Source organism: Lucilia sericata, unplaced genomic scaffold (genome assembly GCF_015586225.1).
Source record: "Lucilia sericata isolate MDLA Ls3-8-SP2 unplaced genomic scaffold, ASM1558622v1 Contig000108F_arrow, whole genome shotgun sequence".
In the NCBI taxonomy this organism is placed as follows: Eukaryota; Metazoa; Arthropoda; class Insecta; order Diptera; family Calliphoridae; genus Lucilia; species Lucilia sericata.
This window is the reverse complement of record NW_023994140.1, coordinates 20,001-37,842: the sequence shown is the minus strand read 5'-3', so window position 1 is coordinate 37,842 and position 17,842 is coordinate 20,001. Positions and strand designations below refer to the sequence as shown.

General features: G+C 28.4%; 2 protein-coding genes across 2 annotated transcripts in view; both read left to right on the top strand.

Annotated features, from left to right (window-relative positions):
- LOC119600240 (transcription factor GAGA-like) overlaps positions 1–8,884 on the top strand; it is a 30,007-nt gene extending 21,123 nt beyond the window's left edge. The window contains 2 exon segments of the mRNA XM_037950350.1: positions 1,898–2,436; positions 8,607–8,884. Coding sequence (XP_037806278.1) covers positions 1,898–2,436; positions 8,607–8,669 — 602 coding nt within the window. The 3' untranslated portion in view covers positions 8,670–8,884.
- Positions 8,685–9,932, top strand: LOC119600256 (hybrid signal transduction histidine kinase L-like). Its single transcript, XM_037950371.1, has one exon. It carries the CDS (start codon positions 8,685–8,687, stop codon positions 9,930–9,932), a length of 1,248 nt encoding a protein of 415 aa, XP_037806299.1.
- Positions 9,933–17,842: the final 7,910 nt, after the last annotated feature.

The window sequence follows — 17,842 nt, the reverse complement described above, 5'->3', positions numbered from 1 at the left end:
CTATTCAGTTCTAGTTCATTTCTGAGTTCAGTTCTAGTTCAGTTCTAGTTCAGTTCTAGTTCAGTTCTAGTCAGTTCTAGTTCAGGTTCTAGTTCAGTTCTAGTCAGTTCTAGTTCAGTTTCTAGTTAGTTCTAAGTTCAGTTCTAGTCAGTTCTCGTTCAGTTCTAGTTCCAGTTCGTAGTTCAGTTCTTAGTTAAGTTCTAGTTCAGTTCTAGTTCAGTTCTAGTTCAGTTCCTAGTTTCAGTTCTCGTTCAGTTCTAGTTCAGTTCTTAGTTCAGTTCTAGTTCAGTTCTCGTTCCAGTTCAGTTCTAGTTCAGTTCTAGTTCAGTTCTAGTTCAGTTCTAGTTCAGTTCTAGTTCAGTTCTAGTTCAGTTCTAGTTCAGTTCTAGTTCAGTTCTAGTTCAGTTCTAGTTCAGTTCTAGTTCAGTTCTAGTTCAGTTCTAGTTCAGTTCTAGTTCAGTTCTAGTTCAGTTCTAGTTCAGTTCTAGTTCAGTTCTAGTTCAGTTCTAGTTCAGTTCTAGTTCAGTTCTAGTTCAGTTCTAGTTCAGTTCTAGTTCAGTTCTAGTTCAGTTCTAGTTCAGTTCTAGTTCAGTTCTAGTTCAGTTCTAGTTCAGTTCTAGTTCAGTTCTAGTTCAGTTCTAGTTCAGTCTAGTTCAGTTTTAGTTCAGTTCTAGTTCAGTTCTAGTTCAGTTCTAGTTCAGTTCTAGTTCAGTTCTAGTTCAGTTCTAGTTCAGTTCTAGTTCAGTTCTAGTTCAGTTCTAGTTCAGTTCTAGTTCAGTTCTAGTTCAGTTCTAGTTCAGTTCTAGTTCAGTTCTAGTTCAGTTCTAGTTCAGTTCTAGTTCAGTTCTAGTTCAGTTCTAGTTCAGTTCTAGTTCAGTTCTAGTTCAGTTCTAGTTCAGTTCTAGTTCAGTTCTAGTTCAGTTCTAGTTCAGTTCTAGTTCAGTTCTAGTTCAGTTCTAGTTCAGTTCTAGTTCAGTTCTAGTTCAGTTCTAGTTCAGTTCTAGTTCAGTTCTAGTTCAGTTCTAGTTCAGTTCTAGTTCAGTTCTAGTTCAGTTCTAGTTCAGTTCTAGTTCAGTTCTAGTTCAGTTCTAATTCAGTTCTAGTTCATTTCTAGTTCAGTTCTAGTTCAGTTCTAGTTCAGTTCTAGTTCTAGTTCAGTTCTAGTTCAGTTCTAGTTCAGTTCTAGTTCAGTTCTAGTTCAGTTCTAGTTCAGTTCTAGTTCAGTTCTAGTTCAGTTCTAGTTCAGTTCTAGTTCAGTTCTAGTTCAGTTCAGTTCAGTTCTAGTTCAGTTCTAGTTCAGTTCTAGTTCAGTTCTAGTTCAGTTCTAGTTCAGTTCTAGTTCAGTTCAGTTCTGTCTTGTTCTGTTCTAGTTCTGTTCTAGTTCTGTTCTAGTTCTGTTCTAGTTCTTTCCTAGTTGTCTTTTAGTTCTCTTCTAGTTCAGTTCTAGTTCAGTTCTAGTTCAGTTCTAGTTCAGTTCTAGTTCAGTTCTAGTTCAGTTCTAGTTCTTCAGTTTGAACTTCGATCGGAACTGAAATAAGGCAAAAGCTTTAGCTACGATTAATTTTTTTAATATGCCCTTAGAATGACTGAAGAAAAATCGAACCAACGTGTTGTCATATCGTTATCAAATGTACTAGTATTGCTACTGTTTTGCACTCTTTGTTCCAAAGAAAAAATGCTAAATTTCTTTAAATTTTCCTAGTATATATTTTAGAAAATAATTTAAAGATTTTAGCATTTTTTCTAAAGAGTTTGCAATTTTTATTTTAGCAAATTTTCCAGAAGAAGATTTGGAATCAACGGAATTGACTACGATTACCAAAATACCCGGCTCTTTTAAATATGTTGTCTCTTAACACTCTGTCTTTATTTAATTATTCTCTCACCTACACTTTAGCGCCCGGCAAGAAAACCGCTATGGCAGTACCACCCGGCACGACAAACGCTTCTGGAACATCGACTGTGACCACGACAGCTACCACTGTGCCACAAGTACAATCCGTACAATCGTTGCACACCTTACAGACCGTACAAGTAAAGAAGGATCCTGATGCACAAAATCAACAGCAACAACAACAGCAACAGCAACCACAAACCATGACAGTGACAACGACCAATAATGGACAACAACAGCAACATCAACAGCAGCAGCAACAACAACAGCAGCAACAAGTACAACAGGTGCAAGTGCAACAGACACAACAAATACAACAACATCATATAATAGATCAATCGGGTAATATATCAACTGCCACCACTACGGCCAACACACAGCAGCAACAGCAGAATCAGCAACAACAACAACAACAACAGCAGCAGCAACAACAGCCACAACAAATTGTCACACAAACTGAGAATACTGATGGTACAACATCACTATCGATTGCTCAAGTCCAAACACTGCAGGGTCATCAAATCTTGGGCAATATCAATCAGGTGAATATGACTGAATATCAAACACACTCAACATTGTGATGAAAATGAGATGAGCTTAAATTTAAAAAAAAAAAGAAACAAAAAGACCCTCTTTCAAAACTTATAATTTGTTAGAAATCAAACAAGATTTCATTTAAATACTTTGACTTCCTTAACACACACATACACAACAGTAAAAGCTTGTTTTAGTTTTTATCACCATTTTAATGCTTAAACAGAATCCCTTAAAGTTTTATAAAACTAACATTTATCTTGTTTGGAAAAAACCTTATAATTTCTATATTATTGTATCCCTCGCTTTAATTTAGTAAAATTTGTTTAACTTTTATGACAATTTTTTTATGTGTGTTGGTTATTTAAGGGGTTTGTGTAATAAGTTTCGTGTAGACTTATTGCTTAAACTTCATTTTAATTTATACTTAGTACTAAATATAGTTGCTTTTGGAAAATTTGTTTTGTTTTAAATATCCTTAGTTATTATGCCATATTCTTGTACTATTTGTTTTTTCTATTATAAAACTCTCTGTACCACCTTTAAAACTTGAAACACACTAAACACATACTTTTCAGACAATCTTTGCAATAGTAACAGATATTTAAAGAATGATTGTGAAGAGAAACGAATTCATCTGTTCTTGTTCTAGTTCTGTTCTAGTTCAGAATTCATCTGTTCTTCTTCTTCTTCTAGTTCAGTTCTAGTTCTAGTTCAGTTCTAGTTCTAGTTCAGTTCTAGTTCAGTTCTAGTTCAGTTCTAGTTCAGTTCTAGTATCAGTTCTAGTTCAGTTCTAGTTCAGTCTAGTAGTCTAGTTCAGTTCTAGTTCAGTTCTAGTTCAGTTCTAGTTCAGTTCTAGTTCAGTTCTAGTTCAGTTCTAGTTCAGTTCTAGTTCAGTTCTAGTTCAGTTCTAGTTCAGTTCTAGTTCAGTTCTAGTTCAGTTCTAGTTCAGTTCTAGTACAGTTCTAGTTCAGTTCTAGTTCAGTTCTAGTTCAGTTCTAGTTCAGTTCTAGTTCAGTTCTAGTTCAGTTCTAGTTCAGTTCTAGTTCAGTTCTAGTTCAGTTCTAGTTCAGTTCTAGTTCAGTTCTAGTTCAGTTCTAGTTCAGTTCTAGTTCAGTTCTAGTTCAGTTCTAGTTCAGTTCTAGTTCAGTTCTAGTTCAGTTCTAGTTCAGTTCTAGTTCAGTTCTAGTTCAGTTCTAGTTCAGTTCTAGTTCAGTTCTAGTTCAGTTCTAGTTCAGTTCTAGTTCAGTTCTAGTTCAGTTCTAGTTCAGTTCTAGTTCAGTTCTAGTTCAGTTCTAGTTCAGTTCTAGTTCAGTTCTAGTTCAGTTCTAGTTCAGTTCTAGTTCAGTTCTAGTTCAGTTCTAGTTCAGTTCTAGTTCAGTTCTAGTTCAGTTCTAGTTCAGTTCTAGTTCAGTTCTAGTTCAGTTCTAGTTCAGTTCTAGTTCAGTTCTAGTTCAGTTCTAGTTCAGTTCTAGTTCAGTTCTAGTTCAGTTCTAGTTCAGTTCTAGTTCAGTTCTAGTTCAGTTCTAGTTCAGTTCTAGTTCAGTTCTAGTTCAGTTCTAGTTCAGTTCTAGTTCAGTTCTAGTTCAGTTCTAGTTCAGTTCTAGTTCAGTTCTAGTTCAGTTCTAGTTCAGTTCTAGTTCAGTTCTAGTTCTGTTCTAGTTCAGTTCTAGTTCAGTTCTAGTTCAGTTCTAGTTCAGTTCTAGTTCAGTTCTAGTTCAGTTCTAGTTCAGTTCTAGTTCAGTTCTAGTTCAGTTTAGTTCAGTTCTAGTTCAGTTCTAGTTCAGTTCTAGTTCAGTTCTAGTTCAGTTCTAGTTCAGTTCTAGTTCAGTTCTAGTTCAGTTCTAGTTCTAGTTCAGTTCTAGTTCAGTTCTAGTTCAGTTCTAGTTCAGTTCTAGTTCAGTTCTAGTTCATTTCTAGTTCATTTCTAGTTCAGTTCTAGTTCTGTTCTTTCTAGTTCTGTTCTAGTTCTGTTCTAGTTCTGTTCTAGTTCGTTCTAGTTCTGTTCTAGTTCTGTTCTAGTTCTGTTCTAGTTCTGTTCTAGTTCTGTTCTAGTTCTGTTCTAGTTCTGTTCTAGTTCTGTTCTAGTTCTGTTCTAGTTCTGTTCTAGTTCTGTTCTAGTTCTGTTCTAGTTCTGTTCTAGTTCTGTTCTAGTTCTGTTCTAGTTTGTTCTAGTTCTGTTCTAGTTCTGTTCTAGTTCTGTTCTAGTTCTGTTCTAGTTCTAGTTCTGTTCTAGTTCTGTTCTAGTTCTGTTCTAGTTCTGTTCTAGTTCTGTTCTAGTTCTGTTCTAGTTCTGTTCTAGTTCTGTTCTAGTTCTGTTCTAGTTCTGTTCTAGTTCTGTTCTAGTTCTGTTCTAGTTCTGTTCTAGTTCTGTTCTAGTTCTGTTCTAGTTCTGTTCTAGTTCTGTTCTAGTTCTGTTCTAGTTCTGTTCTAGTTTGTTCTAGTTCTGTTCTAGTTCTGTTCTAGTTCTGTTCTAGTTCTGTTCTAGTTCTTTTCTAGTTCTCTTCTAGTTCTGTTCTAGTTCTGTTCTAGTTCTGTTCTAGTTCTGTTCTAGTTCTGTTCTAGTTCTGTTCTAGTTCTGTTCTAGTTCTGTTCTAGTTCTGTTCTAGTTCTGTTCTAGTTATGTTCTAGTTCTGTTCTAGTTCTGTTCTAGTTCTGTTCTAGTTCTGTTCTAGTTCTGTCCTAGTTCTGTTCTAGTTCTCTCTCAGTTTTGTAGCCGTTGTCAATCATGCTTTAAATATTTGTAGCAGTTTTCAAATTTAAAAACTTTTTCAATTTTTTTATGGTGTAATTCAAGCAATTTTTAATATTATTAGTTAATTTTATTATTATTTATAATATAAATATTATTATTACTTTCTTGGTTGTACTATAGCTTTTAAGGCGGTTATTTGTACTTTTCCTTTTAAGTTAAAAAATTAACGCAATTGGGGAGAAATCGAATTAAAAAATCCGGAGGAAACATCTTAACGAATAACAGAAATTAAGAAAATACTAACTTATTTTCTTTATAAAGAAAAAGTGAAATGAAATTTTATGAAAATTGTATAAAATCTGTTTCCTCCTACTTTTCATTTGTTCAATAACTGGCTATTCATTTCTCCCAAATGAGAGAAAATAAACTCTAGAAACTCTTTAAATTTAATCTCCTTAAACTAAAATTTTACTTTTAACAAAAAAACTCTTTAAAACTAAAAAAAAAAGTTTTAAATTAAGTGCCTTTTTTGAACTAAAATATTTCTTAAAATAAGTTTTATATTAATATCTATTGAAAAAACTCAAAACTGAAAGATTTTCTACCAAAATTATTGTTTAAAAACAAACTTCTTTAATTCATAAGTTTTATTTTCTTTTAAACTATTCTTTAGCTAAACACAATTTTTTATTAAAAAAGAAGCTTAAAGTTCTTATTGTTTTTAGTTTTAAACATATTTTAGACAATTATTATTTTTCTTAATTATTTAGAAAAAAATCTATTTGCTGCAATTATTGTAAATTTAATTTACTTTGTTTTTTATATATAATGTATAAATAATAAAACTATATTATTATTATTATTATTAGTGAATTATAGAATTTTTTATTATATTGTTGTCTATATATTAAATACAAAATATAGTAATTTTGGCTAAACTTATAATTTCTTTTTTTTTTTGATAATGTAAAAACTTTTATTTCTTAAAAACCAAAATTAACTTAATTTTTCAAATTTATTATGGAAATTTTAACTTAATATTAGTTTAGTTTAAATAATTAAACAACAAACAATTCAATAAAACACAAATTTATTAAAATAAAAACCAAAAATTTACTAACCATTTTTTTCTTTTTCTTTTTGAAACCTTTTTCTATCCTGTTTTGGTAATTTTGTCTTAAAACCCTATTCCCTTATAAAAGAAAATAAACTTTATGACAAAATACTAATAATAGAGAAAACTTTAAAGAAATTTTATAAATCTTGCTTTTGAATTAATGCTTTTTTTATAATTTGGTCTATGTTGCATGTTCTTTTTGTTGGTGGTTAGTTTTAAACTATTGTTTATATAAATCTTATCCCTGCTTCATTTATCTCCCCAAATAAAATCAACTTTGAAATAACTGGACTATAAACTAGACTATAGACTAGACTATAGACTAGACTATAGACTAGACTAGACTAGACTATAGACTAGACTATAGACTAGACTATAGACTAGACTATAGACTAGACTATAGACTAGACTATAGACTAGACTATAGACTAGACTATAGAATAGACTATAGACTAGACTATAGACTAGACTATAGACTAGACTATAGACTAGACTATAGACTAGACTATAGAATAGACTATAGACTAGACTATAGACTAGACTATAGACTAGACTATAGACTAGACTATAGACTAGACTATAGACTAGACTATAGACTAGACTATAGACTAGACTATAGACTAGACTATAGACTAGACTATAGACTAGACTACTAGACTATAGACTAGACTATAGACTAGACTATAGACTAGACTATAGACTAGACTATAGACTAGACTATAGACTAGACTATAGACTAGACTATAGACTAGTTCTAGTTCTGTTCTAGTTCTGTTCTAGTTCTGTTCTGGTTCTGTTCTAGTTCTGTTCTAGTTCTGTTCTAGTTCTGTTCTAGTTCTGTTCTAGTTCTGTTCTAGTTCTGTTCTAGTTCTGTTCTAGTTCTGTTCTAGTTCTGTTCTAGTTCTGTTCTAGTTCTGTTCTAGTTCTGTTCTAGTTCTGTTCTAGTTCTGTTCTAGTTCTGTTCTAGTTCTGTTCTAGTTCTGTTCTAGTTGTGTTCTAGTTCTGTTCTAGTTCTGTTCTAGTTCTGTTCTAGTTCTGTTCTAGTTCTGTTCTGTTCTTGTTCTGTTCTAGTCATGTTCTAGTTCTGTTCTAGTTCTGTTCTAGTTATGTTCTAGTTATGTTCTAGTTCTGTTCTAGTTCTGTTCTAGTTCTCTTCTAGTTCTCTTCTAGTTCTCTTCTAGTTCTGTTCTAGTTCAGTTTTAGTACTTTTCTAGTTTTGTTTTAGTTCAATTATAGTTCTCTTTATATTTGTTTGGTTCAGTTCTGGTTTTATAAATATTATAATTTCTCTTTGCCTGAATTAATTTTCATTTGTTTTTAATTTATTTCATTTTATTATTTGTAAATTGCACATAATTTATTATCACACGTTCAACAGTTATTAACAAAAACATTAAAGACATTCGACGAACTACTTGTTGTACAAAATATTATATAAAAGAACTCATCTTAACTGATCATGTTTTTGTTAAAATAAAGCTAATATTTAAATGAAACATACTAAGAGAGAAACATGTTTAAATCAAGGCTTTTATCAGAATTTAAATTTTGACTAATTTTTATTCATTTATTAGATTGATTGTTTTTGATTGTTATATATCTCTAAAACTAAAAGTGACTCGAAAATTTTAGAAACATGTTAAAAATCTTCGGACTTAAATTACGAAGAATTATAATTGATTACATAAAATTTGTGGCACAGTGATTGGAAATGTGACAACTTTCATAAGCTGCTCTTGAACTTAAAATTTTGTTGGAAAAGTTTTAATTATTCTATATCTCAAAAACTAAAAGTGACTCGAAAATTTTAAGAACATTTTGGAAATCCTCAGACATTAATTACTATGAATCGAAATTTATATCTTAAAATTTGTGGCACAGTGGGTAGAAATAACACAAATTTTATAACCAATTTTTAAACTTAAAATTTTTTTCCAAAATTTGTTTATTTTTTTCTTTTGAATTATATTTCGTAAAGTAGAATTGAAACTGAATATCGTTTTATTTTTATGTTTCTCTTAGTATGTTTCCTTGAAACATATCGTAACCAAATTAACATTTTGTTATTTAATTTAATAATATAAAATCATTCACTAATCAATAAATGTTGTTCTTTTTTATCTTCTTCTTTCTCTTTCTATATAATAAATTATATAAAACAAAAATGAATGTGTTATTTTGAAATTAACCAACAAAACGTTTTGAAATAAAACACAAAAACGCTGAACAAATCAACAAAATCTAAAATAATGACTAACCTTACAAAAAAAAAACCAAATCAAACATCAATAACCTTTCACCAACAAAACATCATATCATTGCTTTGAAATCAATATATAAAAAAAAAATCACTTTGCTAAACACAGGGCAACAATAAGAACATTTTGGTAAAGAAGGTTTTCATTTTAAAAGGCAGTAATAATACGTAATGATGATCCAACGATATGATCTGCGGCTCCGAGGGTAGTACGGTGGACAACGGAGTCGAGGTCGTAGCGGCAACAACAACAGCAGCAGCAACAACAACAGCAACGTCAACAGCCAATGAAACGAACAACAGCAACAACAACAACACCGGTAGTAGTAGTAACAGTAGACAACAGAACACCGTCATAAGTGGCAATGAGGTATTAAGTGTCAGCACCGCCGATTTAGCACAAATGGTTAGTGGTGGTCATGGTGGCAATGTACAAATAAGATCAGCACAACCTTTGACCCGAGCCACTAGACGCATGCTAAGAGGTCATACAACGCACAATGCAGCAGGGGAAAGAGTTTTATTGATTAACTACATTTCACCCAATTCCTCTAATAATAATACACAAGTGCAAACCACAAATGCTACCATTATACAACCCAATAATACGAACAACAACAACAATACAACCACCACCAGAAGGGTTATACAAACTAGAGGAGGCATACATCATGCCAGCAGTAGTAATAATACGCATACGTCTAATACCTCTAGTACAACAACTACTACAGCTACACCAGTTTCTTTGGCCGGACTCGGCTCTGAAGTTACAGTCACACTGAAACGATCAAATAAAACATCTCATAACGCAGGTCATATTATAAGGCAACATCAGCAACAGCAGCAACATCAAACAACTACCCACTCAAATACTATACAGGCAACCACCAGCAGCTCTAACATACATCAGCATTCACAATCTCCGCCACCTTTAGTGTTTACTACACACGCGGCTCAGGAGTTGGAACATCATGAGCTGCAGGAAGTCGAAGAAATTGAGGAACAAACGGAGCATCAACAACAATTACAGCAAAGTCAACAGCATCATCAACAACAGCAGCAGCATCAAGTTATTATACATCATCATGGTGGAGGCAGTCAGGGCGAACAACAACAGGAAATACAATATCATCATCAAACCCAACAACAACAACAGCATCATCATCAAACTACAGTTCCCCATCTCATGTCCATACAGACCCAAACTCAAGCCACTTCAGCCGATATGGATGATGATGAACTATTGGAATACAGTACCAGTAATGTAGATCAAGTAGTAGAGGCTGCCATGGCTGTGGAGGATGCTGAAGATGTGGAAGAAGTAGTAGAGACACATCATATACAACAATTGCATACAGTTCAATTACAAAGCCATCAACAGACCGAATGTCTGGAAGATGATGAGGGTGAAGTCGAGGAGGTATATTTGCAATAAAGGGTTCCCCTCTCCCTTTCTTCTTAAAAAAGGGTTCTTTTTTTACAAAAATTTTGTAACAAAAAACAAACAAGTGCAGTGTATTTTATAAAGAAAGTTAAAAAAAGTAGTTTGTAATTGTAAAAAGTTTTTTTTTTCTAGCCGTAAGTTAGTTAATAAGTTAAAAAATAAGTTTTTATTTTGTTAAAAAAATTTTCTTAAAATTCTATAAAAAAAAACTAAAGGATCATTTAGTTTACAAAAAAAACTTAAACTTTTTACAGAATCATAGAAAACGAAATCAATTTAAAAATCCACACATTTATAAAGTTTATAAACAGAAAACGTCATAACTCAAAAACTGCAAATGACCCGAAAAAATTAAACACAGTTTTGAAAACACTAATTCTTACATAAGCCAAACCTTTATTATCTTGATTACTTTAAGTTTTCATATGATTAGTATTTTCAAGCCAAATTTCAAGTTTTCTCTCGCGTATAACTTAATAACTAGATGTGACTCGAAAATATTACATATATTTTTTAAATTCCTTTGTCCTTTAGCATCCGCGGACAGCTTTAGATGTTAGATTTGTAACTATTTTTTTAATGAAATTTGCCAATTTTCAAAAAGTTCTAATTTTAAGATATAACATTTTTGGCATATTTTGATGTCTTATATCTCGAAAACTAAAGCCGACTCGATAAGACTAATAACGTTTTTGAAATCAGCAGACGTTAATTACTAAACATAGAGATTATTTTTTTCAGAATTCTCACACAGTGGGTTGAAATAAAGCAAATTTCATTAGCTTCTTTTGAACATTAACAAAAAAAAAAAAAAAAATTGGGAAATTTTTCTTTTTTTATTTCGTTTATATCTCAAAAACTAAAGCCGACTCGATAAAACTAATAACATTTTTCAAATCAGCAGACTTCAGTTATTATGTATAGAGATTATTATTTTTAAATTTGTTGCACTGTGGGTTGAAATAAGGCCAATTTCTTAATCAATTTTTGAACATTGAAAAAAGTTTTTGACAATTTTTAAATTTTTATTTCGTTTATATCTCGAAAACTAAAGTCGACTCGATGAAACTAATAACATTTTTCAAATCAGCAAACTTCAATTACTATGTATAGAGTTTAATTTCTCACACAGTGCGTTGAAATAAGGCACATTTCCTTAACTTTTTTTAAACATTGAGAAAAAAATTGGACATTTTTTAAATTTTTATTTCGTTTATATCTCGAAAACTAAAGCCGACTCGAAAAAACTAATAACTTTTTTGAAATAAGCAGACTTCAATTACTATGTATAGAGATTCATTTTTTTTAAATTTGTTGCACAGTGGGTTGAAATGAGTCGAATTTCATTAACTATTTTTGAACATTGAAAAAATTTCGAAATTTTTAAAGGTTTATTTCGTTTTATTCCAAAAGAGGTATCGACTCGATCATACTAAACACATATTTGAAATCCTCTCAGTCTATAGTTTCTGTATAAAGTTTTAATTGTTAAAATTGTATTAATTTTTGGCTTAGAATCCGTTATTTTTCAAAAGGACTTTTATTTTTTTCATATAAAATATTTTACCATTTTTGATTGTTTTATATCTCGAAAACTAAAGGTGACTCGAAAAATCTATTAACATTTTTGAAATCAGCAGGCTTCAATTAATACATATAGAGACAAATTTAGTAAAATTTTTAACACAGTGTGTCGAAATAAAGCAAATTTCACAAGCTACTTTTGAACATTGAAACATTTTATTTTCTTTTCGTTTATATAGCGATAAGTAGTATCGACTCGAAAATATTAAACAAATTTTTGAAATGCTCTCAGTGTATAGTTTCTGTATAAAGTTTTAATAGTTTAAATTGTATTAATTTTTGGCTTGGAATCCGTTATTTTTCAAAAAGACTTTAATTTTTTCATATAAAATATTTTATTTTATTTTATATCTCGAAAACTAAAGGTGACTCGAAAAAACTATTAACATTTTTGAAATCAGCAGACTTCAGTTATTATGTATAGAGATAGATTTATTAAAATTTCTCACACAGTGGGTTGAAATAATGCAAATTTCATAAGATATTTTTGAACGTTGAAAAATTTGTTAAAATTTTTCTTTACGTTTATATATCGAAAAGTAGTATCGACTCGAACATACTAAACATATTTTTGAAAACCCCTCAGCCTATACGTACTGCCTACTGTTTTAGTTGTTATTATTTCATTAATTTTTGGCTTGGAATTCATCTATTTTCAAAATGTGTTCAATTTTGTCATATAAAACGTTTTACCATTTCTGATTGTTTTATATCTCGAAAACTAAAGGTGACTCGAAAAAACTAATAACATTTTCGTAATCAGCAGATTTCAATTATTATACACAAAGATAGATTTATTAAAATTTCTCACACCGTGGGTTGAAATGAGGCAAATTTCTAAAGCTGTTTTTGAAGATTTAAAATTTTTTGAATTTTTATTTTCATATTGTTTATTTATCGAAAAGTAGTATTGACCCGAACATATTAAACACATATTTAAAATCTTCTCGGCCTATATGAACTGTCTACAGTTTTAGTTGTTACTATTTCATTAATTTTTGGCTTAGAATTCTTCTATTTTCAAAATGTGTTAAATTTTTTCATAAAAAACGTTTTACCATTTTTGATTGTTTTATATCTCGAAAAGTAAAGGTGACCCGAAAAAACTAATAACATTTTCGTCATCAGCAGATTTTAATTATTATACACAGAGATAAATTTATTAAAATTTCTCACACCGTGGGTTGAAATAAGGCTAATTTCTAAAGCTGTTTTTGAAGATTTAAAATTTTTTGAATTTTTATTTTCATTTTGTTTGTTTATCGAAAAGTAGTATTGACTAGAACATATTAAACACATATTTAAAATCTTCTCGGCCTATATGAACTGTCTACAGTTTTAGTTGTTACTATTTGATTAATTTTCTGATTGGAATTCTTCTATTTTGAAAATATCTTTAAATTTTTCATATAAAATGTTCTATCATTTTTGATTGTTTTATATCTCAAAAACTAAACTTGACTCGAAAAAACTAATATCATTTTTGTAACCAGCAGACTTCAATTATTATACACAGAGATAGATTTATTAAAATTTCTCACACCGTGGGTTGAAATAAGGCTAATTTCTAAAGCTGTTTTTGAAGATTTAAAATTTTTTTAATTTTTATTTTATTTATTTTTATTTATCGAAAAGTAGTATTGACTCGAACATATTAAAAACATATTTAAAATCCTCTCAGCCTATATGAGCTGTCTACAGTTTTAGTTGTTACAATTTGATTAAGTTTCTGCTTGGAATACTTCTATTTTGAAAATATCTTTAATTTTGACTTATAACATGTATGACTATTTTTGATTGTTTTATATCTCGAAAACTAAAACTGACTCGAAAATTTAGATGACATTTTTCAAATCAGCAGATGTCGATTACTATGTATAGAGATTAATTTTTTCGAATTTGTTGCACAGTGGCTTGAAATAAGACAAATTTCATTAGCTATTTTAGAACATTGAAACATTATTGAAAATTTTTATTTTCATTTCGTTTATATATCGGAAAGTAGTAACGACTCGGAAATATCAAACATATTTTTGAAATCATCTCAGCCTATATGAACTGTCTATTGTTTTAGTTGTTACAATTTCATAAATTTTTTGCTTGGAATTCTAACTTTTCAAAAGGACTTTAATTTTTAGTTAAACAATTTTTGACTAGTTTTGCTTGTTTTATATCTCGAAAACTAAACTTGACTCGAAATTTTTGATGACATTTTTGAAATCAGCAGACTTCAGTTACTATGTATAGATATTAATTTGTTGCACAATGGCTTAAAATAAGGCAAATTTCTTAAGCTATTTTTGAACATTGAAAAAATTATCAATTTTTTTTTTTTGTTTATTTATCGAAAAGTAGTATTGACTCGAATATATTGAACACATTTTTGAAATCCTTTCAGTCTAAAGATTTTGTTTGTATACAGTTTTCAGTATCCTTTGTACTTTAAAAACTGTTCTTATTCTTTTGTAAATATAAATTTTGTTTATCTTTTGGAATTTAATTATTTTTTATTAAAAATTATTAGTTTTTTTTGAATTATGAACATTTTTATATAATTTTTTAATAATTTGTTTTAAATTTAAAAAATTTTTTTTTTCAAATATTAATAATATTAAAAAAATTTTAATAAATTTATTAAAATATAAAAAAAAGATTAAATTAAGTATGTAATTAAAATACAAACATATTTTATTATATTGATGAAAAAAAAACTATAATTGATTAAACAATTTTAACATAAAAAACTAATTGTAATAAAAATTTGTAAAATAATTAATTAAAAAACAAAAATTTAAACGAATTTTATTAAAAAAATAGTTGTATAAGTTAAAAAAAGAAAAATAAATCTTATATATAACTTTGACCATCAGCTATTGAGAACAAAATATTAATTATAAATATAAAATTATTTGCTTAAACTTACAAATGAAATACTTAATTTGTAGTTGAAATAAGAAGCTACTTATTAAGTTATTATTTAAACCCAGTTTTATTTTAAATTGTTTATGTAAATGAATATATTTTTTTTTTAATTTAATTTAGGGTTTTTAAAACATTTATCATTTGTCTCTTAAATCAAGTGAAAAGTTTTCCTTTAATTTATATATATATTTTTTTAAAACCTATTGCAATTAATAATCAAATTTGAAACATTATTATTTTTTACTTAAATGCTATTAAAACAAACGAAAATTTTAGAAAATATGTTTAAATTAATTTGATTTAAATAATTTATTTTTTTATTTAAATTTAATAAAATAACCCCTAATTTATTTATGATTTAAATAATTACAAAAAAAAATCATTATATAAAAATTTGATTAGATTTGTATAAAACTATAAACGAAGTAACAATGTTTTAAACATATAATGTGAATATATAAAATATATTTTACAGATTTTGTGTATTTTATTGTAAACAAACTCTTGGGTATGTTTACAAAAAAACTTACTTAAACAAAAAAACGTATAAGAGTCTAAAACAACAAACAACATTTGGTTTTATTATATAAAACAAATTTTGCATTATTGGCAGTTTTTATTAAGATAAGGAAAAAAACGGTATATGATTAATAAAAACAAGAGAAAAAAAAATAATTATGAAAAATAAACCAGAAAAAGTGTTTGATTTATAAAGTAAATAAAAAGGAATTTCTAAGAAACTACAAACGATTCGAAAAATCTAATAAACGTTTTGAAATCTTCGGACTTTAATTACTAAGAATTGAGTTAAATTTTATAAATTTGCTTGCACAGTGTCTAGAAAGGTTGCAAATTTTATAACCTATTTTTGAACTTTAAACAATTTTCAAAAAATTTTATTTTTAATATCAATTATATTTCCAGAAGTAAAAGTGACTCGAAAATATTAAACACTTTTCTGAAATCCTTACGTCCTATAGGAACTGTCTACAGCTTTAGTTGTTAAAATTTCAATTAATTTTCTAAAGAAATTTGCCAATTTTCTAAACAACCTTATTTTTAGTTATAAGTAAATTTTTTCGTATTTTAATGCCATGATATCTCCAAAACGACAGTCGACTCGAAAAAACTAAAGGCATTTTTGAAATCCTCAGACTTTATTTATTAAGAATTGAGGTAAATTTTATAAATCTTCTTGCACTTAATTAAATTTCATAACTAATTTTTGAACTTTAAAAAAATTTTTGAAAAAATTATTTTTTTTTTTCGATTATATTTCGAAAAGTAAAAGTGACTCGAAGATATTAAACATATTTCTGAAATCCTCGCAGCCTATAGGAACTGTCTACAGCTTTAGTTGTTAAAATTTCAATTAATTTTCTAGAGAAATTCTCAATTTTTTAAAAGTCTTTATTTTTTGTTATATGTAAATTTTTAAATATTTTGTTGTCTTATATCTCCAAAACTACAGACGACTCGAAAAAACTAAAGGCATTTTTGAAATCCTCAGACTTTATTTATTAAGAATTGAGGTAACAATTTTAAATCTGCTTGCACAGTGGCTAAAAATACCACAAATTTCATAACTAATTTTTGAACTTTAAAAAATTTTTTGAAAAATGTTATTTTTTCTTTCGATTATATTTCGAAAAGTAAAAGTGGCTCGATGATATTAAACATATTTCTGAAATCCTCGCAGCATATAGGAACTGTCTACTGCTTTAGTTGTTAAAATTTCAAATAATTTTCTAAAGAAATTTGCCAATTTTCTACACATCCTTATTTTTAGTTATAAGTAAATTTTTTCGTAATTTATGCCATGATATCTCCAAAACTAAGGTCGACTCAAAAAAACTAAAGACATTTTTGAAATCCTCAGACTTTATTTATTAAGAATTGAGGTAAATTTTATAAATCTGCTTGCACAGTGGCTAAAAATACCACAAATTTCATAACAAATTTTTGAACTTTAAAAAAATTTTTGAAAAATTTTATTTTTTCTTTCGATTATATTTTGAAGTAAAAGTGACTCGATAATATTGAACACATTACTGAAATCCTCGCAACCTATAGGAACTGTCTACAGCTTTAGTTGTTAAAATTGCAATTAATTTTCTAAAGAAATTTGGCAATTTTCTAAACAACCTTATTTTTAGTTATAAGTAAATTTTTTCGTAATTTGATGCCTCATATCTCCAAAACTACAATCGACTCGAAAAAACTAAAGCCATTTTTGAAATCCTCAGACTTTATTTATTAAGAATTGAGGTAACAATTTTAAATCTGCTTGCACAGTGGCTAAAAATACCACAGATTTCATAACAAATTTTTTAACTTTAAAAAAATGTTTGAAAAATTTTATTTCTTCTTTCGATTATATATCAAGAAGTAAAAGTGACTCGATAATATTAAACACATTTCTGAAATCCTCGCAGCCTATAGGAACTGTCTACAGCTTTAGTTGTTAAAATTTTAATTAATTTTCTAAAGAAATTTGGCAATTTTCTAAACATCCTTATTTTTTCTCCAAAACTGAGGTTGACGCGAAAAAACTAAAGACATTTTTGAAATCCTCAGACTTTAATTACTAAGAACTGAGATAAATTTTATAAATTTGCTTGCACAATGGCCAGAAATATACCAAATTACATAACCTTTTCTTGAATTTTAAAAAAATTTTTAAAAATTTTATTTTTTCTTTCGATTATATATCAAGAAGGAAAAGTGACTCGATAATATTAATAACATTTCTGAAATCCTCGCAGCCTATAGGAGCTGTTTACAGTTTTAGTTGTTAAAATTGTTATAAGTTTTGGCATAAAATTAGCCAATTTTTAATATATCTTCAATGTTCATATTTAAAAAATTTAGCTATTTTTGTTTGCTTTATATCTCCGAAACTACAGTCTCCCTGAAGAATCTAATAAGAGTTTTGAAATCCCCAAACGTTAATTAATATAAAAGGAAAGTTATTTTTTTAAATTTATAATACAGTGGGCTGAAATAAGATAGATTTTAGTTTAAACAAAATTTTTTTTAAAGAAAATGTATAGAAAATGTATCTTATTCAAGCCAGCTTTCTTATAAAGACAAGTTTTCTTATATAGAAAATTGTCTTGTCTTGTTCAAAACAGCTTGTCATTAGTATAAATTAATCCCTTTTAAGTTGTCATTTGCTTTAAATAGTCAATTTGTAATCATTTTGGTGTCTCCCAGAAGAAAAAAACACAAGAAGGAATCTAATCGTTGAAAAAGAGAAGACATAATAAAAATTTATTACAATGTAAATTTTGTTCCCTTTTCGTCAGCATATTGCAAACAGAAAAATTTATAACATCATTAAATTTCATTTCCTTCCGTTTACTTAACAGCAAGCCAATGACCATCACCAACCA

Bases quoted from the DNA above. Each gene is read 5' to 3' on its own strand.
- LOC119600256 (XM_037950371.1), top strand. From the start codon at position 8,685: ATGATCTGCGGCTCCGAGGGTAGTACGGTGGACAACGGAGTCGAGGTC.